The 25,834-nt window shown below is 40.6% G+C and overlaps 2 protein-coding genes across 9 annotated transcripts in view; one reads left to right on the forward strand and one right to left on the reverse strand.

The window, feature by feature from the left end:
- Window positions 1–18,125, reverse strand: part of DROSHA (drosha ribonuclease III) — a 138,270-nt gene extending 120,145 nt beyond the window's left edge. For 4 of the 7 annotated variants that reach the window (XR_003309741.1, XM_026455971.2, XM_026455972.1 and 1 more), the window contains exons 1-7: window positions 17,988–18,125; window positions 16,810–16,936; window positions 15,091–15,156; window positions 11,814–12,647; window positions 6,877–6,969; window positions 1,229–1,339; window positions 763–994 (exon numbers count right to left, since the gene is read on the reverse strand). Coding sequence is in view for 6 of the 7 variants with exons in the window: in XM_026455971.2 (XP_026311756.1) it covers window positions 763–994; window positions 1,229–1,339; window positions 6,877–6,969; window positions 11,814–12,647; window positions 15,091–15,110 (1,290 nt within the window). In the remaining variant the exon portion in view is untranslated. The remainder of the gene's footprint in view (window positions 1–762; window positions 995–1,228; window positions 1,340–6,876; window positions 6,970–11,813; window positions 12,648–15,090; window positions 15,157–16,809; window positions 16,937–17,987) is intronic. The other 3 variants (XM_026455974.1, XM_026455975.1, XM_026455976.1) reach the window with 3 other exon arrangements.
- Window positions 18,126–18,267: 142 nt separating this feature from the next.
- The window catches only part of C4H5orf22 (chromosome 4 C5orf22 homolog), a 25,820-nt gene continuing 18,253 nt past the window's right edge, over window positions 18,268–25,834 (forward strand). The window contains exons 1-4 of one of the 2 annotated variants that reach the window (XM_023216554.1): window positions 18,268–18,466; window positions 20,258–20,403; window positions 21,746–21,895; window positions 24,244–24,673. In XM_023216554.1, coding sequence (XP_023072322.1) covers window positions 18,386–18,466; window positions 20,258–20,403; window positions 21,746–21,895; window positions 24,244–24,673 — 807 coding nt within the window. In that variant the 5' untranslated portion in view covers window positions 18,268–18,385. The remainder of the gene's footprint in view (window positions 18,467–20,257; window positions 20,404–21,745; window positions 21,896–24,243; window positions 24,674–25,834) is intronic. The other variant, XM_023216555.1, reaches the window with a different exon arrangement.

Raw genomic sequence — 25,834 nt, forward strand, 5'->3', positions numbered from 1 at the left:
TTCTTCCTTATTTCTCATTTTGGAGAAAAAACACACACACATATACACATACACACCACAAACTGCATAAACTAGTTACACATGAAAGCTTATGAAACCACCAGTATCGAGACTACCAGTATCATTAAAAATGTAGAATAGGCTGGGCACAGTGACTCACACCTGTAATCCCAGCACTTTGGGAGGCCAAGGCTGGAGGATTGCTTGAGCTCAGGTGTTCGAGACCAGAGTGGGCAATAGTATGACCTCATCTCTAATAAAAAATAAATAAATAAATTAGCCAGTCACGGTGGCTCGTGTCCCCGTAGTTCCAGCTAGTCAAGAGGCTGAAGTAGGAGAATCACTTGAGCCTGGAAGATCAAGGCTGCAGTGAACCACGATCGTGCCACTGCAGTCCAGCCTGGGTGACAGAGCGAGACCGTCTCAAATAAATAAAAATTCACTGTAAAAAGATACTTTAATTAACCTACTGCACTCTTGGCCTTTAGCTTTTTTAAAACAGCTTTTGTCTGTAACAGTGATTCTCAACTGGGGGTGATCTTTTCCCCCCAAGGGACATTTAGCAATATTTGAAGACATTTTTGGTAATCACAACTGGGGAGGGGTACTACTGGCATCTAATAGGCAGAGCCCAGGGATGCTGCTAAACATCCTACAACACATAGGGCAGTCCCCACAATCAAGAATTATCCAGCCCCAAATGCCAGTAGTGATAACGCACAGAAACCCTGCTCTACAGCTTGTCTGCTGCTTCGGACCTACCACCTGATCCATGGGGTCACTGGAGTAGTAGTTTTCTGAATGAGTGCATCGAATCCACACAGGCTTAAGAAGTTCTTCTTCCTCCTCCTCATTCTTGTCAGGCGTGGTCTCCTCAGGCTCTTTTTCCTTGATTGAGGTATAGTTCTTGTCTTTGCCAGAGCTCTGGTTGTCACTCCATCGGTCTTTTTCTTCCTCCCAACGAGCTCTCTTCTTCTCCCTACTTGGGGAGCGACTTCAAAAGAGGGCAAAGGAGGTTAATTATTAAAAATACTCTTCCATTATAAAAACTATTCTATTTCACCTCTTTGGTGCATTTTTCACCTAAAATACGAATACCATGCCAAATCACCATGTGTACTTTTGTTAAACCAGTGATTCCCAAATACCAGTCTGGTGGCATCAGAATCACCTGAAGTTTACTTGTTTAAAAATACAAATTCCCAGGCCCCACCCCAGATCTACTTACTGATTCACAATTTCCAGGGGTGGGGCCCAAGAATCTGTATTTTTAATAATCTCCCCAGGTAATTCTGGTGTGCATCCAGCAGGTTCAGGAACAACCAATAAACCGTAACTCCTAAAAGAAAAACATATTTGCGAAATGTTTGGAAATGTCCACGTATGGACAATTTCAGCAATGAGAATACCAGTTTTGAATCCTCCACATCTGTCTTTGCCAGGAAAAAAAGACTTTAAAATTTCACAAAACAGGGTCTCAATAGGGCCATAAATTTAGCCTGAGGACTATAATTATAATCCAAGAATGAATCAGTTATGTCATCCCTAACTAGTAACCCCAGTTTGGGCATTACTACTTGGCGAACCAACACTTTGCCTAATTTTGGTCCTCACAAATATTAATATTAACTCAGTCAATAAAGAAGGATGAAAAAACAACTCCATCTCCTTGACTTCCTGGGGCTTGAAATCTGCAAAGACCCATCAGATGGATGTACTTGGAGGGAAAAACCTATAGGATCAGCTGGGCGTGGTGGCTCACGTCTCTAATCCCAGCACTTTGGAAGGCCGAGGCAGGAGGATCACTTAAGCCCAGGGGTTCCAGACCAGCCTGGGTAACATGGTGAAACCTGTCTCTACAAGAAATACAAAAATTAGCCAGGCATGTTGGTGCACACCTGTAGTCCCAGCTACTCAGGAGGCTGAGGTGGGAGGATCACATGAGCCTGAAAGGCTGAGGCTGCAGTGAGATATGATCGTACTACGCACTCCAGCCTGGGCAACAGAGCAAAACCCTATCTCAAAACAACAATGATAACAACAAAACCTATAGGGTGGATTTTAATTTAAGCTCAAGAAATTTAGGTAGAACACAGAGACCTTGAGAATCCAGCTAAGTAGAAAAACTGCTTTGTAAGCCCAGCTGGTAGCCTTCACAGCTCCACTAACAAAGTTACTACTATCCATCAAAGCTTACATCCAGATCAAAGTAACAAGTATTCTCATTAACTCTACCACTAACTTGTAATTTTATAACAGGCAAAGTCTGTATGTATATATGTGTGTGTAGGTATGTATACTTGGGGAGGATTAGAAAGAGTATATACATTATTTATACAACTTCTAAACATTACAATATGCATCATTAGTTTTGTTACCAGAAAAATTACTGTCAATGTATGTTCACTGTAGAAAAAAATAAAGCACAAACATAAACAAAAATAAAACAAAAACCACACATAACACCACTCAGAGGTAATCACTATATTTCACAAATGTTTTAATGTTATAGCCTGACCTTCTCATTCAGTAGTAAATCAGGAACAGCTATTTCAGTAATTCTATATTTGGAGCATTTTTAATAGGTGTATTATTATTCTAAGCATATACCATAATTTAACAAATCTAACAATAGTCATTTAGGTTAACATTTACTTTTCTTCCACCATAAACAATGCTATCATGAACACATTTGTGTTCTTTGCACACTTGTCAGATTCTTTCCCAGATGTATACTTTTTAAGGCTTCTCTCTAGTTTGGTAGTACTCGTTTAGACTACCATCAAAACCACGTAGGAGTTCCCATTTCCACACATCCCGCCACCATGGTTATTTTTCATCTTTGCCATTCTGATGAGAAAGAATTTTCATATAATTTAATTTGAAATATTTTATCAATACTGAAATGAATACATTTCATGCTTACTTCTTTTGTGAACATTCTGGTCACAGGCTATGCAAATATTTTTAAAATTATTATTAGAGTCTTTCTTTGTTGAAACAGTTTTCATTAAGATATCTGTCCTCCCTCTGTCATATGCATTGTAACCATTTCCAGTTCCTTGCTTTGAAATCTGTTTGTTTGTGGTTACATACTTATAAAGTCAAATCTAGAGATCTTTTTATGCTCCCTGCCTTAGTAGGCTTGGAAGTCATTTCCTATCCCAAGGCTAAAAAAAGATTTTATATTTTCATCAGTTACTTTTAATACAATTTTTAAATTCTCTCTCTCCAAGGTGTAAGGCAGAAATCTAATCTCAATTTTTCCCCCAAATGGCTCACCAATTGCCAGTTTCTCCTCTGATTTGAAAAAATATATATTCTTTATCACATGTAACTTTATATATTATTTATTAGATGTAATATATATTCTTGAATGTTGCTCTATAGTTGTTTCATTGATCTATTTAACCTGTATCAAATTTTTAAAATTATTATATATTTCCAGAACATTTAATATTTCCAGAGTAAGTATCCTTGCATTACTATTTATCTTCATTATCCTAACTTCTATCCCAAGGAAAAGTTAAAGAGTCATTACGAAGTTCTAAAGTCAGTACTCTGAGTCAGGCACGGTGGCTCATGCCCATAATCCCAGCACTTCGGGAGGCCGAGGTAGGAAGATCACTTGAGGCCAGCAGTTCAAGACCGATCTGGCCAACAAAGTGAGATACCCATCACTTTTTACATGTTTAAAAACTACAAAAAAAAAAAAAAAAAAAAAAAACCACAGTACTTTAACTGAAGTTACAATAAAATTATAGATTACAGTCATGTGTCACTTAACAACAGAGATACATTCTAAGAAATGAGTCCTTAGGTGATTTCATCACTGTTCAAACATCACAGTGTGCCTACACAAACTTAGATGGTATAGCCTACTACATGCCTAGGACAGGTGGCATAGCCTGTTGCTACTAGGCTACAAACCTGTACAGCATGTGACTGTACTGAATACTGCAGGCAATTATAATACAATGGTAAGTATTTGTGTACCCAGACACATTTGAACATAGAAAAGGTCCAGTAAAAAAATAAGGTATTATAATCTATGGGACCAGTGTTCTATAGAGTTTGTCACTGACTGAAATGCCATGTGGTGCATGATTATATTGTGAAGAAAACTGGTATTTTTACAACATGGTTATCCACTACAGGAACAGGACATATCTTCCTTTCATTACATCACCTTCTTTGTCATCAGCTACATTTTATTAGTTTTCTTCCCATTGGTCCCATGCATTATAAGATGCTTAATTAATTTATTAATAACTTTCCATAGTGAATTGTAAATTTAATTTTTCTTTGCACTACACTTTCTAACCAGGTAGTGTCTTTTATTTAAAAGGCTATTAAATACTGTCAGGTAGTAATGGCAACTCTAGTGGCTCCTTTTTGTTTGTTTTGGTGCTTACTCTGAGGCTAGCACTCTGCTGAGCACTTTATTGACATTTCACATTTAATCCTGACAGCAACCCTAGAAGGCAGATATTAACATCCCCTACAAAGGAGAAAACAGCCTTGAAAATCAGTGTATCTAATATGATAAACCTAGGAAGTAGTAGTTAAATGTTAATATGGTTGATACAGACATTTCAGCATGTTCTGAAAAGAAATCCCACCAAATGTTTATTATTATTGCCAAGAAACACAGGCAAAAGACATCCTCACCCATCCTTTTAAGCAGGCGTGTGAATGATGTAATGAATGGTCAGGGTCATCTGTTGTGAACATCAATTAATATTTCTTTTTAACACTTTGAGAAGGGCACTTCAACACAGAACAAAAGATCTTTCTTAGGTAAGTATCTCAGGCACTCTAAAATTCGAAATCCAAACTCCCAATATTTCTTCTTGCCAATATGCTATAGGGCAAACTGGTAACTTTTCCCCTTCATAGTATTTCCATCTCTTATTTTTATTTTCTACTGCATTAGTCAGAACTCATAGAATTCAAGTCTACCTTCTCTGCAAGCTACCAGCCATTAGAGAAGAAACCATTACACCGAGGCTATTTCCAGCACTTATACCTTAAAAATCATCCACCTCAAATAGGTCCTCAATGATGTCCACTGACATAATACTCTCACTTTTCTCCTGTCTCCTCTCCTCCTCCTCAGGCCCTCTTTTCATCCTTCCTAATTAATCTGATCTAATCCACAGCAATATGTAAGTGTCCTATCAAACGCACTTACAGCACTTAACTTTCCTTTTCCTATTAAGTGGGGGCCTTTGTTAATGACTGTATCACCCATACCAGTACAATACCCGGGACACACAAAGACACCATGTTTTTAATTAGCACGTTGATTGTATCATAAGGATATTCAGTAATGATGATAAGCAATGGGGCTACCTTGCCTTTTTTCAAATTTGTATGGGAAAGGCCTGTAGGCTTCAACACCACGTTTGACTCTCTGGGGTGGTATCCATCAGGTTCATCATGAGCTAGCATTCTTCATCATGTTAAAGACGTCTGCTAATATTTCTAGTTTACTAGTTTTTACACACAAATGGATGTTGGTTTTACTTTAAATACCTAAAAGGCAAGTACTGAGATAACCCTACAGATTTTGACACAAAGAATACAGATTTTCTAATATTAACTTTTCTATCCATGCAGTCTTGGAATAAACTCTATCAGTTATTTTAACCACTGAAAACATTTGCTAATATCCTAATTAGTGATTTTATATCCATATTTGTAAGAGAGATTGCTGTGTCATTTTTGTGTCATTTTTTCCCCTTGGTTAGGTCTCGCCATCTGGTTTTTCCTGCTACCACAGAATGATCTGAGCTGTCCTTCCATCTTTTTTTAAGTGTTCAAGATCACTTTAAAACTTTTTTTAGAGGTGGTGCAAAGTAACCTTTTTCCATTTTTTTCCAGTTATCGAACTATTAAAGTTTTCTGCTTCTTGTGTGAAATTATTTTTGTTTTCTTAGAAATCGACCCATCACATTTAATTTTTATACTGTTTTAAATTTTTTAATTTCTTTTCATTCCTGTAATAATATACTTTCTCAAACCTAATATTATGTAAATTTTTCTTTTCTTGATTTCCAACTTTAAAAATTGTATTTGCATTTACTTACAGTAAAGTTATATCACTATAGTTCTGTTTCCATTTCATTAATTTATCTTTAAATCCCTTCTTCTGCTTTTCTTAAGTTCCACCAATTTCTATAGCCAAGTGCTCAGATAATAATTACATACACAGTTACGATTTATTTGGCACTTACTTCAGGCCCAGTTCTAAGTGTTTGACATGCATTATCTCAATGACCCCTTATCACTCAAGAAGGTACATATAATGGTCCTTATTTTACAAACGAAGAAACTGATAACTGTGCCCAGTAATAAAGTTGGGAAAGCTAATAACTGACCCCGAATCTGTCAGATTCTAGAGTGCTGTTGTTCATTACCATTATATTAATGTTAAGACCAAAAATTTTACTTCGGGATATAGAATTGATTACACCCTTTAAGATGTGGGTGATAGCAATCTCAATGTCATTTTCTAATGAAAATATGACTGCAGTTTTGCTCTATTTTTCTGAAACATGTAAATTAAAGAGCATAATTATGAATTTCCAAGGTTTTCTAAAATTATTAATGTATAGTTTTATAGCACTGTGGTCAGAAAAAGTGGTCTGTATAATTTCTAATTTTTGGAAATTTATCAAGATTTTCCTTGGGCATAATCAATGCATCTTGAAAGTAAAGTCTTTTAAATTAAAGGCTGTTTAGCTTTTCACAGGTCACCTTGGACAGACTCTGAGGCCATTATGAAGACTTGGCTGCTGCTCTGTACAAGCACAAAATTTGAATTCAAGGAGATAATCCTACGACTTCTTTCAGTGTCAACTCCTTGCTTACCTTCCAGATCTCTTATACTCTTTTTTGTAGGACCTTTCCAGAGATGGTGATCTTCGGTTGTCTCGATGCCTGTGTCTCTCCCGTTCTCGCTCTCTTAAAGGAATTAATACACAGAGCTGTTTTCAACAGAAAGACTCAAAAACACCATCTCTTTTCACTGAATTCATCTTCTAGATAAATGGACCACATCTATGAATTTTTCAGGCACTATTCACTAGGGGACATTTTTATGCCTTCTTAATTTATTAGAGGATAAAGGAGCTTTTCACTTTACAGAAGTTAACTAACTTGGACAATTTTTGCAGTTTTCTTTAAAGAAAGCAGTCATACGTGATGCTATGCAATAATGGGAATCCTATCCTAATCTTCCCTTAAGACCTTGCAATCATTCAATCCTTGGTTATTTAACCTAGAGGGAAAACTCTAAAGAACTCCATATCCTATTGATTTCTAGAAAATGCTCTATCTCACCCATCAAATAAATATAAATTATAAAACTTTTATAGTGAAAATTAGGACAAGATTCTATAATGAAAGAGCTCTTAATGCTTATGGCTTATAGGCTTGAGTTGTAGTTCCAGCTATCACTAACCTGCCATGAGGGCAAGACTAAGTCACTTGAATGCTATTTTTCATCTGGAAAAAAACTAAATGGAGATTTGGGGCTTACTTAATGCAAAAAAAATAGATGAGGAATTTTTAAAACCTTCCATTGCAAAACTGGGGTTTAATAATATTAATAGCTTTTGAGCCTATGTAACAATGAGGATCTAGACGAGATATCTGAACTCTAGTGTGACTGAATCAGAACTACAAGTCTAAAGGAAGTAACCTTCCAATCTTAGAATAGGAAAAATAAAATGATTTTTATTCAGATTCCAGATTCCAGAAAGAAGACCATAAAAATGTTTGAACTCAAAAATATTCCCCAACCTATCGCCAAACAGAAATGTCGATACATTGAAAATAGAACTTACAAAACTGACAGAGATCGGTGAGTGCTTAAGCATTAAAATAGAAATTGTTTTCCACTTAAAGATTCCCCTGTTCTAAAGGAAGACTCCTCTGAATAATGTTTCTGATATATACACAATCCTCAGATATACATCAGCTAACCCAAATAAAGCAGTCAGAGATTTGGATTCTACATTCTTCATCTCATACATTTCTAAAATCACAGTTTACATTTGGGCAGTAAATTTTAGTTATTGTATAGAAATTAGTGAACCATGCCACATGTCAAAGATATATGTAATTTGTAATGGCACGGCTGTTGAAAAGAATAATTGGCTACATTTCTAAATAAAAATTCTAATTAGAGAATATCTCTGATTTTTGTTTTTTAACATACAGCCAATAGAATTTTGCATTTAAGAATAACCCTTCTAATGATGATTGGTACCTCTGAGTGGGGAGGACTTGAAAAGACCAATTTGGATATAAATAACATTAGTAACACTATCAAGACAAATTCATTTAAAGCAAGGAAAGCTATGTTTGTGTTACTTTTCCCAAGATTCTTCCTTGTTTGCAAGCATTAAGAGATCCCTTAGGTACATTAGGCTAGTTCTCCAATAGCTACACCTTTACTGTTCCAAGAACAGCGGAGAATTCCTGTGTGGTAGTGCTCCCTAGCTAGGTGAAGCCCAGGGCACACTTCCTTACCACTCTGCTCAACAGTGTACTTGGTGCACTACATTTGCCTGTAGCGATTTCTTTCCTTATCCCCTGGAGTAACTTTCATTTTTCATGACAACAAATATATATATCCACTTCTTCACAGACCTTTTCTAAACACAGTCCACCCTAAGACAATCTTGCAATTGTTATTCAACCACATTTTGGAGGCAGAGAAAAATAGGGAAGACAGAATTTGTAAAAGGATAGATTCACTTACCCCAAGAAGCAGGGGAGGAGCAGCCAGAGAACAGACTATAGAATTTGCATAAACTTAACACAATCCAAATTTATGAAGATTCCGTTTTCCCAATATACTTCTAGAAGTTATACTAGGACTTCATGTGCTCCATGTTTGTTTCACAGAAGCATGTCATATAAGACAAATGACTGACATTCCACCTAATTAATATCCCAAAGGGATATTAATTCTAATGTAGCTATGCCACTAGGCAGCTCCAAAACAAATGCCCCAAGCATATTATAAAACAACACGAATATAAATAAAGACCATTTTAGAAAGATATAGATCCTCATAGCAAAGGAGTGTGGTTTAGAATAAATCAGGTTAGAAGTAATTCTTACGACACTTGATTTTACTGAGATCCTCAATTCACAGGACATCCCAGTTTCTTCAAACAAACACATAACTCAAAGTTGAAGCCTTGATGGAAAAATTTAGGATTTACAGCAGAGCCCTGACAACTCCTCTAATTACAGCATCTCAAAACGGAGGGGGAAATACAACACTATCTAGAATGCTTGCTGCAAAATGTTTTCCCAGAAACGGAATTATTAACAATTACTTTGGAGTCTGAAGAGAACTATTTACAAACTATTTACCTATTACTCTTTCCAGTTTACATTTGCACTACAAAACTATCATAGAAATGAGAGTAACATTAACTATCACATGCCAGCCAGGAGTGGTGGCTCACAACTATAATCCCAGCACTTTAGGAGGCCAAGGCAGGCGGATCACTTGAGGTCAGGAGTTCGAGACCAGCCTGAACAACATGGTGAAACCCAGCCTCTACTAAAAATACAACAATTAGCTGGGCATGGTGGCAGTGCCTATAATCCCAGCTACTCGGGAGGCTGAGGCAGGAGAATCGCTTGAACCTGGGAGGCAGAGGTTGCAGTGAGCTGAGATCGTGCCATCGCACTCCAGCCTAGGGGACAAGAGCAACACTTTGTCTCCCAAAAAAAAAAAGAAAAACTATCACATGCCTATGCCTCTGCCAACTAGTACATCACAGAATATTGACCAGAAACAGTAGTCCATGCTGAAAAGATTTTTAAAGTCTAGCAACTCTCACTCAGCTTTGGCCCACCAGAAATCAGTCATCCCTACAAGAAACACATTCCCTTCTACCTTCTACCAGGCCACCAGGGAGAGGCAACAAAGCATTTTCCTTCTGAACCTTTGAGCACTAATCCCTCTCTTCAAGGCAGAGAATGACCACTATCATTTAATTGACTGGCAAAATGTTTAGTCAGAGCCAAATTGATAGAGCCATGAGAAAAGTGTGGAAACAGATGTGAATTGTTGCTCTTGTTTGGCAGAGCAACAAGAGCCAAGACCAGCTCTCTGCAAACCCATAGTGAAGTCACTTGGTCTGGGGAGCTCAAACACTTTCAGCACAAAAGTTCCACAAGACAATGAAGGTAAGTACACTACTGGGGAAAGAAAGAGAAGCACCATTATTAGCTTGACAACAGAAGACCTCAAATCTTCATCAACATAAGAGTTCACTGAGGCATAAATAAACATTAGCACAATTGGTATGTGTCTTTTATTTTTCCATATAAACCAATGGTTCTTAGGCTTTTGGGGTAACAGACTCACACCCTCCTCTTTGAGAATCTGATGTAAGCTTCCTTATAGAAAAACACACACACACACAAAAGTTGCATGTAACTTCAGAGTATTTCTGTAAGCCCAGCTAGAATCCCAGTTTTAGAAATGCCTCCTTGAAACCTTATTTCTCTCATATTTATACATATTTGGTCTTTTGAAAAAAGAAATGTAATATAGAATGAAACAGTATTTTTTAACTATAACTTTCTTCAGTAAGAATCCATTTCAATGCAACAAAATCAGATTAAAAGCAATTTTGGGCCAGGTATGGTGGCTCACACCTATAATCCCAACACTTTAGGAGGCCGAGGTGAGTGGATCACTTGAGTTCAGAAGCTCAAGACCAGCCTGGCCAACATGGTAAAACCCTGTCTCTGCTAAAAATACAAAAATTAGGCCAGGCACAGTGGCTCACACCTGTAATCCCAGCACTTTGGGAGGCTGAGGGGGGCTGATCACCTGAGGTGAGGAGTTCCGAGACCAGCCTGGCCAACATGGCAAAACCCCATCTCCACTAAAAATACAAAAATTAGCTGGGCGTGGTGGTGCACGCCTGTAATCCCAGCTACTCAGGAGGCTGAGACAGGAGAATCACCTGAACCCAGAGGCGGAGGCTGCAGTGAGCGGAGATCGCGCCACTGCACTCTAGCCTAGGTGACAGAGCGAGACTCCGTCCCAAAAAAAAAAAAAAAATTAGCGGGGTGTGGTCATGTGTACCTGTAATCGTATCTCCTTGGGAGGCTGAGGTGAGAGAATCACTTGAACCAAGGAAACGGAGGTTGCAGTGAGCTGAAACTCGCCATTGCACTCCTGCCTGGGCAACATAGTGAGACTCCATCATAAAAAAAAAAGAAAAACACTAACTTTCATAATGTGTAAATAATCTTACTTCGTTTTACAAAGAAACCAACCAAGAAGCCAACAATGTACAATAAATTTCCATTTATCCTAAAAATCAGAAAGTCCTGCCTGTTAACTAATTTGATTCTTTATTAACATGCAAATCGCCAGTTCCAAAAACACTCAAATGCTATAACCTGATATGATGATCACACTGAACATAATTTAACCAATGCTAACACAAAAAATACAAGATCTTTCAACTCATGGGATCATCATTAAAATGTCAACTGTATTATGCAGCGTGAAAGTCTTATATTAACTGAAATGAATCTACACTGATATATTTGGAATGCTTTTTAAAAGCAATTTTTTCTGACTTCAACTTATTTACTTGTCAGTTGTTTCTTCCTCTTGAAAAGAGAGTCCAAAATATGCTTCCTTTCCTTATATAAATCAAAATGCACTACTGGACCCTTTTGGTTTGGTTGCCATAAATGGAGAATGACTGTGCCTGGGCCTCGGCAGTTCATTAAAGAACTACGCACAAGTGGTTTACCTGCTCCGCTCGTAGCTGCGGTGGCGAGATGGTGTTCTCCCTCGGTCATAATCAATTCTGTACCGGCTGTCTTGTCTTCTCCTGTCGGGACTGCGACCTCGCTCCCGCCGATCCAGGGACCGATGCCTCTCACCTCGCCCATGACTGTGATCTCGGTGCCTGTGATCATCATAGTGTTTCAGCCTTTCTGGGGACCTTCTCTCACTGGGAGCCTTTGGGAGTGGGTATGGAGGGAGATGTCTGAAATGAGGACTACTGCTGTTATTAGCACTGGGCAAGAAAGAACTAGGGTTGTTCTGGAAACTATTAAAACTGGGAGGTGGGAAGTTGTGGTGAGAATAGCCCGGAGGGTACTGATAATTAACCTGCTGCGGCATGACTGGAGGGGGCGGGGGATGAGGCATGGAGGGAGGGGGCATCATGAAGGGGAAAGTGCCTTGTCCAGGAGGTGCCCCAGGGACTGGGGGGTTATTAGGACAAGGCATTGGTGGTGGCATGGGAGGAAAACAAGGAGGAACTGGGAAGGGGTGCCTCATCTGGTGGCTGGGGAAAGGAGGCCTGATTGGGCAGGGGGGAAGAGGGCCTTGCGCTGATGGAGGCATGGGTGGGGGGAAGGGTACAAAGTCTGGTCGTGGAGGGAGAAAATTAGGGGCTGGAGAGTTTGAGAAAGTGGTGGAAGGGACACTTGGAGGTTCATATTGATATTGCACAGGAGGCTGCTGAGGGTGAAGCAGTCTTAGATTTTGGGGCCTAAAGGATGGTGCTGAGGGTCTGGCTCCATGTCCTCCTCGTCCTCGGGGACACCCTCGTCCCGGGTGGAATGACATTCTGTGACTTCATGGCATAAAAGAAAAAGGGAAAAGTTTTTTTAAAAAATAATCCTCACTATGTAAACAGGGTTTCATAAATGCCTGACCATCTTGATGAGCAACTCAAAGACCCCCTAGTCAAGCCACTGGAATATACCACCCATTTAATACTGGGTTCCTGCTAATATCTGAAACTCTCATGCTCAATAAACTCCTCTTCCCCTTTCTTGGCCACCCAGCCCACTGCCATGTTTAGTCCCTGGACCGACCATTCCTTAAAGCTGCTCCACTTCCAAAATGACCAATTCAACATCCCATTGTTCACCATTTGCTATTATGCCTTTGCTCAAGTTCCCCTCTGATCTTGACCTCACGAGAACAAGGGGGCTTGCCTTCCCAGACCCCACTCCCATCTCCAAATGCATATTTGGGATTACCACCCTCCCTCCGCAATCCTCCATCTCTCCCTGCTACCAGATCCTTCACATCAGCATTTGAAAGTGCTCCGGTCTATTCCAGCATAAAGTACTTCCGTTGGCCTCCAGGTCTCCCTTGACTTTGCCCGTTCTTTGCCCTCCCATTCACAGTCAAATGACCTGAAAAAGTTGCTACAGACTGAATGTTTGTGTCCACCCCAAAATTAATGCTGATGAAACCATAATGCTGATGCGATGCTACATGGAAGTGGCGACTCTGAGAGGTAATTTTGATGGGATTAGTACCCTTATAAAGAGAGGAAGAAAAAAGAAACCCCCGCCACCCACCCCTTGCCAAGTGAGACTACAACAAGAAGACAGCCACCTACAAGGCAGGAGGAGGGCATGCATCAGAAACCTGGCTGTGCTGGTACCCTGATTGCAGACTGCCAGCCTCCAGAACTGTGAGAAATAAATGTTTACAGCTTAAGTTACCCAGTCTATAACATTTAGTCATGGCAGCCCAAGCTAAGACAAAACTGTATATACTTCCAACTCACTCTAATCCAACTTCAGCTTCCACCAGCACTCCAGTAAGTGACATGATCAGTGCCCACCTTGTCTTGAAAACCAAAGGTCATTTTCAATCACCTTGCTTGATCTCTGTGTAGCAATCAGCCCAGATACCTCCCCGCTTGCCTCCCTAGCCCCCACCCCTATGGACGCATTTCTTGGCTTCCTGACATGACGCCTTCACTGTGGCCTTCCTACTCCTCAGGCTGCTCCTCCTGGCAGTCTCCCATACCAGCTTCTTCTCTGCTAGCGGGACTTTAACCGTCTGGTATTCCTCAGGGGTCTAGCCCAGGCACTCTGCTCACTCCCTCTTCCAAAGTGACGCTACCCACCTGCACTGCTTCAATTAACACCAATCTGTCAGTAACTCCCAAGTTACACCTTTAGCCCACAACTTCTGAGTTCCAGACCCACCCTGCCAATTGTCAACCCCATCTCTCTCCTTGAGTGTCTCTCTGCAAATTCAACATACCATACGCTAAAAGGAATTAATGACTTTCCTCTCCAAGACAAACATTTGCTCTTTTCCTAGTATTTCCTATCTCAATAAATGACACCATTAATGGTCCTTAAGACACATACCAGGGAATCATCTGACTTGTCCTCCCTCACCCCCCATCCTTAGCTAAAAATTTACTCTAAAATTGCTGTCACTTATATGGCAACTTAATAAAAAAAAAAAAAAAAAAATCCTATTGTTTCTGCTTCATAAATATTTCCTGAATTCAACTACTTCACACCATCACCTCTTGCATGGCTATTACAATAATATCCTTGCTGGCCTTTCTATAACCACTGTCACTCACCCCAGGGCTTCGTTAGGTTCCTTGCTCTCACAACCCTCTGTGCTGCTTCTTGGCAGGTCCTACAGTAACTACAATCCACCTACTAAGGACCTAATTCCACCTTTTCTTTTTTTTTTTTTTTTTTTTTGAGATGGAGTCTTGCTCTGTGGCCCAGGCTGGAGTGCAGTGGCGCGATCTCCACTCACTGCAAGCTCCGTCCCCCAGGTTCATGCCATCCTCCTGCCTCAGCCTCCCAAATAGCTGGGACTACAGGCCCCCGCCACAACGCCCGGCTAATTTTTTTGTATTTTTAGTAGAGACGGGATTTCACAGGGTTCGCCAGGACGGTCTCCATCTCCTAACCCCACGATCCACCCACCTCGGCCTCCCGAAGTGCTGGGATTACAGGCGTAAGCCACCGCGCCCGGCCCTAATTCCACCTTTAATGTCTGCCTGCACCTCGGAACTGCAAGCACTATCAGGGTAGTGCTCTGGAATGTCTATTAACTGTTCTGGTTTGGCTTCCTAGCCCTGTGCATGGCCCTCTGTTGTACTGTGCCCATTGCTGAAAGAACGAGCACATTATCCCCTCTCCCCATGTATCTAAATCCTTTCCACCCTCTATAGCTCAGCACCAATGTTTGCTCCTCTCTCGGTTCTCCCAAACTACTGACATTCCCATCACAGCACTCACCATGTGTTGCCCTGCATCATGATGTACCTCCTGGGTACGTCACATCTTCCGCAGAGAATATAAGCTCTAAAAAACAGAAAGAATAAAACAGACATAAATATGTTTCCCAAACTGCCAATGCTACAAAATATTTCTGCAATTACCATAACACTGATTTTGCAGTTTCCAATACACTTAGCCTACTAACAAAATTAAAAGTATGTTGAACTGTATTAAAGTTTCCAACTAAATTTTTAATGTCCTTAAATTTTAAAATGTCATTATTACCAGTTTTGCCAACTCAAAACTATCAGCAGTTAAAAAGACTTATATCAGAGGCATAGATCATCTCTAATTTGTTAAAAGACTTGGGAAAAAAATCATTTCTCCTCTCCCCCTTCATATTCTCGCTTCCTTCATGGTAAAAACATGTAGGCACAGGCCGGGGGCGGTGGCTCACTCCTGTAATCCCAGCACTTTGGGAGGCCGAGGCGGGCGGATCACAAGGGCAGGAAATCAAGACCACCCTGGCTAAGACGGTGAAATCCCGTCTCTACTAAAAATACAAAAAATTAGCCAGGTGTGGTGGTGGGCACCTGTAGTCCCAGCTACTCGGGAGGCTGAGGCAGGAGAATGGCAAGAACCTGGGAGGCAGAGCTTCACACTCCAGTCTGGGCGACAGAGAGAGGCTCCGTCTAAAAAAAAAAACATGTAGGCATAGACCAAATACAAAAATCACAGTGCGACCAGCATTCAAATTCAAACATAACCATAATCTTGTTAACACAACAGTTACGATTCTTGATTTTCATTCTCAGTTCCTCCCACAGAAAAATACTATAAACATGAATGATTTTCCAAATACTTGAACTTCAGCAAAACATTTAAAAAAACTCACATAAATATTGAGTACAAAAAGCTTTAACATAGAAACATTTTCCTAAAGTCTTTCTAACTAAAAGTCTCACCAACAGAACTTAACTATGTAGACTTTCAAATGGCTCATGAAAATAATTTCGGATCATCTTAGCAATCAGTGTGCTTAATAAATAATAGGCACCAAATAACATCTTTTTTTTTTTTTTTTTAATTTTAGAGACAGAGTCTCACTCTGTCCCTAGGCTGCAGTGCAGTGGTGCAATCATAGTTCACTGCTGTCTCTTACTCCTGGGCTGAAGCAATCCTCCCATCTCAGCCTCTGAAACAGCTGTAACTACAGGCATGAGTCACTGTGCCTGACTCCTGACTATTATTATCCAGTCCAGTACCCTCATGATAAACCTGGGGCCCAGACAGGTGCTCCTGAGGCTACTTACTGCCAACAGAATCAAGTTCAAACTCTGTGCTTGGTTGGCATTTAACGCCCTGCAGACTCTGCACCCAGGCTTGTTCTCCAGTACCTTCCCTAGAAAGACCCTACTACCCCGTGTTTTCCCAACGGATCACCATTCGAGTACAAAGAACCAGCTAGTTCTTTCCTCACGTTCTACTTCTAAAATCTCTCGCCCTAGGCAGAGGTTGCAGAGAGTTCAGATCGCACCATTGCACTCCAGCCTGGGCAACAAGAGCGAAACTCCATCTCAAAAAAAAAAATCTCCCAACATATGAATCTGCCCAGTGATTTTTCTGTCCATCCACCAATCTTAAATGCCACCTCCTCCATGAAGCCCTTCCTGATTCCTTTAGGTAATCCCATTCCCTCTAGACTTAGTCTATACTTAATTCTTCTACAGCACTTACCAGAGGCTGCCTCACATCATAGTGAAGTATGCGCATGTCTAACTCCTCCACTAGATTATCAGCTCCTTGATGATATGGGTTGATTCACAGTCATCTCTGTATCCTTCACATCCCCGGGAAAAGGAACCTACACACAGTTGGTGGTCAATACATGTTTACTGTCTCACCAATAGTATATGTTTCCATGTTGCTACTGTACATTTCCCTTCCATGTATCTCTGCAACAGAAAGCAGACCTTTTCACTGATTCATGCAATATTTAATGAGCCATACAAGGGAAGTACTGTCCCCGGCCTTGTAGACTTAGAGATAAGTAAGACACACAGCCTGTAGGATTCAAGGAACTCAGAACCCACATACAAGTAAGTATTTTAAAAATACTTGAAAAATAATGCAATAAACACACAAAAAAGAGGTATGTTCAGGGCTTAGGGTAACACAAAGGTGTGTGCTGCACCTAGCGGTGGGCAAAAGTCAGGGTCATGAACACTCTTGCACAGTGTGAAACTGCCAGATCCTCATGGATGTTTCTGTAGTTAGAAAATCTAAAAATACTAATCATGAAATGACCTATTGAAGGCATAGTCCGGCTGTGTTGTGGATGCAGACTTTAATTCAAAAGTCAAGGAATTCACTGCAACTGGAAAAGTAACTCTTTTCTCCGTCTGTCTCTTCTCGGGTGCGGTTTGGAAGCAGAGACACTGAGGGAGCTGCCTTGAATAATTAACAAAGCCAGGAACGTCAGTGCATGTAAAAAGAATTGTAAAGTGTGACTACATTTTTACTGAGAACTCCCTCTTTCCCCAGGTGGATCTGCAGGGCAGTCACCTTCATCCTGATCCGTAACTGCATATTTACTGTTTGCATCTCCCGCCAGACGCTGCGCCCCACGAGGCAGGCGCTGAGCTCAGGATCTCGCTCCCCTCCGAGAGCCGGACGGCCCAAGGCCTGGACCATAGTGTGTGCTCCACAAATGAAGGAAAGGTCTCCTTTTTCACTTCCACCTACTTGCGGGATCCAGGCCTAGGGTCGCTGTTTTGCCCTTAGCTGCAATCTGAAGTGGGGCTGCCCTACCCCAATTCCCGGACGCCTTTCACCCCAGCCCCGGAGACTCCAGCCCCGTTTAAATCCTGACACTCGGAAACTCTCTTCTAACACTTGCAAGGTACCCCTTTTACCTATAAAAGCCTCTCGGGCCGCGAGGTCGCCGTCAGAGAAAAGCCAGGCTACTACTGCAAGTAACAAGACAGTGGCGCCGCCCGCGCCTCCGGAACAGGAAACCAAGGGAATTAAAAAGCAAACCTGAGACAGCTGGGCCAAGGGAGGGAAAACGCTTCAGCCCACCACAGGGCCTTGGACGCGGTGATTGGCGAGTCAACGAAAGCGATGGACGTCTAGACCAATCGTCAGCAAAGGACCCTTTGGAGCCCGCGCCCTCCTTCTACGTCCTCCAATCCAAAAACACAACCGGGTGAGGGAGCGCTTCCGCCCGGAGAGGGCAGGCCGGGTTGAGCCGGCTTTCCCGGGTCTTCTCCAGCTGCCGCCGCTTTGCTGCAAAGCTGACCGGTGCAAAAACATGAGTGACTCCGCGGGAGGGCGCGCTGGTCTTCGGCGTTACCCCAAGCTCCCAGTGTGGGTGGTGGAGGATCATCAAGAGGTGAGTGGGCGGCGGCCGGGCTCTGGGGCAGAATCAGCGGAAACCGTGACGCTCAGAGGACCAAGCAGACGGCGCAACCTTAGCATCGGAGGCCAGAGACTCTGGCCTCCCGATTCAGTTAAACTCCCGATTCCGTTGCTGTGGGGAGGACCCCAAAACAGCTAACTAGGAAGAATGAGAACTAACATTTATGGGAGTTTCCTACGAGTCGAGGCAACTTATTCACCTCGGTTTGCCCCCAAATCCCAGGACCAAACAACTGGTGGCGTCGGGATTCAAACCTGGACAGGCTGGCTGCAGAGCCCTGTGACCGTAACCTGCAATTAACTCTGGCTTCCAAGTGTCTCCTGGAATCGCCACCACAGCCCTGCTGTTTAGATGGGAGGCCTTATGTGGACTCTGATGTGAAATGGGGACAGTAATCGTAGGACTCACAGGGCTGTTAGGAGTATTATTGTGTGCATATTGTGTTTACAACTCTTTTTTTTTTTTTTTCTTTTTAGAGACGGAGTCTCTCTCTGTTGCCCAGACTGGAGTGCAGTGGCGCGATCTCGGCTCACTGCAACCTCCGCCTCCTGGGGTCGAGCGATTCTCCTGCCTCAGCCTCCTGAGTAGCTGGGATCACAGGCACACATCACCGTGCCCAGCTAATTTTTGTATTTTGAGTAGAGACGGGGCTTCGCCATATTAGCCAGGATGGTCTGAACGTCTGACCTCACGTGATTGGCCCCCGTCGGCCTCCCGAAGTGCTGGGATTACAGGCGTGAGCTGCTACACACGGCCCATATTGTGTAAAAAATATATATTTTAACACGGTGCCCCGCATAGATAAACACTAAAAGGGGTTTCCATGTTTATGGCCGTGCTGATTTACAGTAGCTAAATTGGTGTCTTAATCTAGACTTATCCAAGTCAACAAAGGAGGCCCATGGAGCTAATAAATTTGTTTTAAAGTAGCATCAGTAGGCTTGGGATGGGAGGCGGTTCTATGGATGTTAAAACATAATAGGGATTTACTGATACTGACAGTTAATAGGAGAGGAAGATAGGTTTCTCAGGACCTGGATATAGTGTCTATGACCTTGAGATAATGAGAAAGCCTAGGTTAGATGGTGCTTTCAAATTAGGTATTAAACCTAGAATTAGAGAAGATGTAAGAGGAGAAATGGCCTTTATGTACCACCTAGCCCAACCCCACCATTCTAAGGGTACCAGAAAGATCCTAACCAGTCTGGACAGCAGAGCGAAATCCCATCACTACAAAAATAGAAGTGAAAAAATTAGCTGGGCGTATGCCTGTAATCCCAGCTACTCAGGAGACTGAGGTGGGAGGATCGCCTGAGCCCAGGAGCCCAAGGCTGCAGTGAGCCATGATCACACCACTGCTCTCCAGGCTGGGTGACTGAGCAAGACCCTATCCCTTTTTAAAGGAAAAAAAAAAATACTTTGAGACCTAGGATACCTTGAACACCTAGTTAATGTTAGGACAGGCATTAAGCGGTAGTTTGTTCCTGAGCCCCAGTCCTGGGGGTCTGTTTCCCCACATGACCTGTTGAGTTCCAGGTGGCAGCAGGAAGGCAGCTAGAGGTGCAGGTTGGAAGTTCTGAGGACAAAGTAATGCTCGAGATTATCATCATCTGCACCATCTACAATAAATTTTATCTTTTTCCACTTTTCAGCAACATAGTATGCTTTCAATTATGTGCATTAGTTAGCATTTTTCAGTCTGCAGTTGAGTGTGTGCTCATGGTTTCAGTGTTAATTCTGATTGTGTGCCTGTGTCTTTTACAGGTTCTACCCTTTATATACCGGGCCATAGGCTCAAAGCATCTTCCTGCCAGTAATATAAGTTTTTTACATTTTGACTCACATCCAGACCTCCTTATTCCTGTGAATATGCCAGCAGACACTGTGTTTGATAAGGAAACACTCTTCGGGTAATATGTGATTTTATTCATGGTCTTTTGTGTTTGAAGTACAATTTGCAGTAGATAATAAGTAATTATAGGAAATAGACTTTGCTAAACTCAAGGGTTTGGGGGGGGTTTTGTTTGTCTTTTTGCCTTTTCATTTTATTTAGAACAAGTGTTGACAACTTTCTTAAAGAGCCAGGTTAGTAAATATTTTAGGTTTGCTGGCCGTATGGTCTTTGTTGCAGCTATTTATCTTTGCCTTTGTAGTGTGAAAACAATCACAGGCACGGTGTAAACAAATGACAGTAGCTGTATTCCAATAAAACTTTATTTACAAGCTGGGCATGGTGGATGAGCCTGTAGTCCCAGCTACTCAGGAGGCTGAGGTGGGAAGATCACATGAGGCCAGCAGTTCCAGGCTGTGGTCAAGCCTGTGGATAGCCTCTGCACTCCAGACTGGGCAACACAACCAGACCCCATCTCTTAAAAGAAACAAACCAAAAAAACTTTGTTTACAAAAACAGCCTGGCCAATGTTTAATCCTTTTAATATTTGCCTTTATAGAGACCATTGGATTCTCATGTCTATTTCTGCATTTAGTCCATTGCCGTATGGTGTTTTGGTTGAAAAATATGATGAAAATTCAGGCTTTCACAGACATGTAATTGGAAAAGGAAAGAGTATTTTCATAGCCTCTTCAGATAATTGTGAATATTCTTTGAGAGTGCACCAAAACTTGAAAAGTAGTAGTTTATTAAAGCTTATTTGAAATGTAGAATTCAGCAATTCAGTACCAAGTGTGAATAACCATAGTTTATTGATCACTCCTTTCAAGATAAATGGTGTTCACCTCAAATTTCAGTCACAACAAGTGCTTTCCCTTGAGACAACTGTTGTGCTTCAAACTACGTAGCAGGAGAGCTTTCTGTGCATCTCTCATTTTGCCACACAGAATATTGTAAAATGTATACTCAAGATGGAAATTTAATAAAATCAAGATGTTCTCAAATGAAACTTTTATATTTATTTATTTATTTATTTATTTATTTTGGCAGTGGTTGGTAACGAGGAATATAGTAACTACTAACAGTTTGGTGCTGCTGCCTTAATTAATGTTGGAACATTAACCCACCAGTGCCTTTGTACCATCTTTGCAAATGTCAATAAATGAAAACAGGAAATAATACCTTAGTATTTTCATGAAAATAGTTTTGTAATAGTGATATCCCTGAAAAAGTCTCGGGAACCACTCAAGGGACCATACTTTGAGACCTGTGGTCTTAAAATGTTGTGGATGAAATTACACTTGGGGAAAAAAAAAAAACACCTTAAAAGTTCTAATGTTGTCTCTCTATTTCTTTTCCAGAGAATTAAGTATTGAAAATTGGATTATGCCTGCGGTTTATGCTGGCCATTTTTCACATGTAGTATGGTTTCATCCCACATGGGCTCAGCAAATCAGAGAGGGAAAACACCACTTTTTAGTAGGTAAAGACACTTCTACCACAACAATCAGGTAATTTCCTCATATTTGTGAATATGGACGTGATTGAATGTTTCTTATTTCGGATTCCTATAATAACTTCATAAGTCTCTGCACACAAATAGGATCAGATTAAGCCTCAGCTTCTCCAAAGAGTTCTCAAAACATGAAGAACAAACTTTTAAGTCTCTTGATGTTCTTCATGTACCATTTATATTTCGTTGCTGGTCAAATTAGATTTTGAATGTGATCTTTAGCCTCTGCAATTTGGGCTTCATTGCTGATTAACTCCTTAAGCCATTGAAGTATTTTATAGATTTATATATTCAGTAGTACATTTTACTGTTTCCTTTCATTGTAACTGTTGTCTGCTGAATTTGCTGCGGTGGCTCACCCTGTAATCCCAGCACTTTGTGGGGGCCGAGATGGGCAGATCACGAGGTCAGGAGATCGAGACCATCCTGGCTAAAATGGTGAAACTCCGTCTCTACTAAAAATACAAAAACAAAATTAGCCAGTCATGATGGTGGGCACCTGTAGTCCCAGCTACTCGGGAGGCTGAGGAGGCAGAATGACGTGAACCAGGGTGGCGGAGCTTGCAGTGAGCTGAGATTGTGCCACTGCACTCCAGCCTGGGCAACAGAGTGAGACTCCATCGCAAAAAAAAAAAAAAAAAAAAAAACAATAATTAATAGTGAAAGGTCAAAATTATCTCACTTTGATTTTTTTATAAATCCAACTGCTGAATGAGTAGATTTGGGGCTTTAATTTTCTTGATTATAATATAATTAGTTTCAGATAAGTACTTAATCTAAAGTAAATTACAGTATCCTCTGACTTGAGATACATGTGCAACTGTTTTTATTGTATAAGCTGTTTAACCAATGTTTTCTGTATCTTGCGATACTATAATACTTTTAGAAATATCAATATGTTCTTGACTTTAAAATTCTCTTGTAATGGGATAAATATTTTAAGCAGTATAGCCATAACGTTCTAGAACCTTAGGGATAGTGGAATGAAATGGTAATACATTGAAAATCAGATAGTCTTCCTCACTGAAAATGATACTTTATTTCTAATTTATTCTTAATGACACAATTAACTTTTGTGGTATATATTCTTATCATTCACACAAATGGCTTGGTTGTGATATATGAAAATTGTATTTATTTCAGATATAATTCAAAAGAAATAATTAAGACTCAGCATATAAATATTGTACATACTACAGGTATGTGTGAAATAGTAGTAGGGTTTTTATTGAGTACTTCAGTGGGTAGGCCTGATTTAACCTACAAAATCAAATAATTTTCAGCAATCTGACACAGACATTTGAAACTCCGTGTGTGATTAACAATTTTGGAAGATTTTGATTCATGATTTTGGTTAATCCTGCAAGTAAAAATTTATGGAATAGACACATATACATGTATGTGTTCAGTTTGACAAATATTTTTGTGTTTGTATGATAGGAACACGGGAAAACTGCTGTTATTAAAAAGAATATTAATTTAGATTGGGGGATACAGTCTCATCTTAGGGTTGTACAGTTTTAATAAACTTGGACATTAGTTTGACTATGTCATTAATCTATTTTTGGAAAATAGCTTTTACAGTTTACAGCTATGAACGCTGGGAGAGGGCAAGTGGGAAATAAATATTAACCATTATTTTAGGTGGGTAAGGCATGCCTCTAGAAGAAGTATTTGGCTTCACTGTTTAAAGTATTTACGGAGTCACCTTTCATACTGAAAATATTACGGTTATATAGAAATTAACAAAGCTCTAAAATATGTCGGGGAGTTTCTATTAAGAGAAATTATTTCCAGATGAAATTTTTCTCTTCAATGATTTTTTGGATAAAGATTCAGCTGGTATGAGAGAGAACAAAGGAACACTAGCTTAAACAAGAAAGTTTATTCTTGTATTAGAATTCAGTGTACACAGTCCAGGCCTATGTGGCAGCTCTAGAGTTTGGGGAACCCTAGTTCCTTCTATCTTTACCATCTCTAGAATACTGCCCTTGTCTTTATAGTCCAAGGTGGCTTGCCACCTCTGTGTTCATATGCCAGTCAGCAGGAAACAGGAGAGCAAAGCTCTGTATGCTTTTCTTCCATTCACAACCACTGGCCTGAATTTAATCACATGGCCACACCAGGCTGCAAGGCAGACTGAAATGTAGTCTTTATGTGGGGCAGCTGTGTGTCCAGCTAAGAATTTGAGGAATGCTATTTCTACAGAAGAACAGGAAGTACAAATACTAGAGACTGCTCTCAGTTTTTGTCAAATAGGTCCGTTCTTATATTTCTGCCATGCCACAGTGAAATGTCAACTAATTTGCCCATTCTTCTTAAAAATTGTTTTTTCCTCTGATTCAGGGTTACAAGTACAGATCATTACTTCCTAAGTGATGGTCTGTATGTACCTGAAGACCAGCTAGAGAACCAAAAACCTTTACAATTGGATGTAATTATGGTAAAACCTTATAAACTCTGTAACAATCAAGAAGAAAACGATGCAGTGTCTTCTGCTAAGAAACCAAAGCTAGCCCTGGAAGATTCGGAAAACACTGCCTCTACTAACTGTGACTCTTCTTCAGAAGGACTGGAAAAGGACACAGCAACACAGAGAAGTGACCAGACTTGCCTAGAACCATCATGCTCATGTTCTTCTGAAAATCAGGAATGCCAGACTGCCACCAGCACTGGGGAGATTCTGGAAATTTTGAAGAAAGGGAAGGCATTTGTTTTAGATATTGACTTGGATTTTTTTTCAGTGAAGAATCCCTTCAAAGAAATGTTCACTCAGGTAAATATTGTATTTTTAACACATAGCTCTTGAGAATTGTATGGCTTTTCTCTAGATGAGGAGTCAGCAAACTCTTTAAACAGACAGCTAGCAATTATTTTAGGCCTTGGGGTTCACATTCTCTACTAATACCCTTTTCTGTTGTTTTCTAAACCTGTTAAAGTTGTATGTACCATTCTTAACTTGAGGGCCATACAGAACAGGCTATAGGCTGTGGATTGCCAACTCCTGCTGTAGATAGTATTCATTATTTTGCATTTATTAATCGGGGTAATATATACATGGGTGATGGATAAAAATTAAATCATACAGTACAGGTATATACAGTTAGCCCTCTGTATCCATGGATTTAACCAGCCACAGATAGGAAATATTCAGAAAAAATAAAAAACAACTAGAAATAACAATGCAAGAGTAAAAAATAATACAAATAAAAAACAATACAATATAACAACTATTTACATAGGATTTACACTGTATTAAGATACCATAAGTAATTTAGAGATGACTTAAAGCATATGAGAGGATATGCATAGGTTATATGCAAATACTACACTATTATATATCAGGGACTTGAGCATCCACAGATTTTGGTATCCACAGGAGGTCCCCGAACCAATCCCCCACAGATACCAAGGGACAACTGTACATTGAAAAACAGCACTCTCTTATCCCTATTCCCTCAGTTCTTTGTTTCAGAAACAAAAACTGTAGTCAGTTTCTTATTTAGCTTTCCAGAGATATTCTATACATAAATCCTGTGTAACAGATTATTCCTTAAACAGTGACGTGCCTGATAACTCACCTAAATATTTGTGGTAAATATTTGTAATGAAAGTTTCTAGAAGGTTACATAAGAAATTCAGTGGGCCGGGCGCGGTGGCTCAAGCCTGTAATCCCAGCACTTTGGGAGGCCGAGACGGGTGGATCACGAGGTCAGGAGATCGAGACCATCCTGGCTAACACGGTGAAACCCCGTATCTACTAAAAATACAAAAAACTAGCCGGGCGAGATGGCGGGCGCCTGTAATCCCAGCTACTCTGGAGGCAGAGGCAGGAGAATGGCGTAAACCCAGGAGGCTGAGCTTGCAGTGAGCTGAGATCCGGCCACTGTACTCCAGCCTGGGTGACAGAGCGAGACTCCGTCTCAAAAAAAAAAAA

The sequence above is a fragment of the Piliocolobus tephrosceles genome, chromosome 4 (genome assembly GCF_002776525.5).
Source record: "Piliocolobus tephrosceles isolate RC106 chromosome 4, ASM277652v3, whole genome shotgun sequence".
NCBI lineage: Eukaryota > Metazoa > Chordata > Mammalia > Primates > Cercopithecidae > Piliocolobus > Piliocolobus tephrosceles.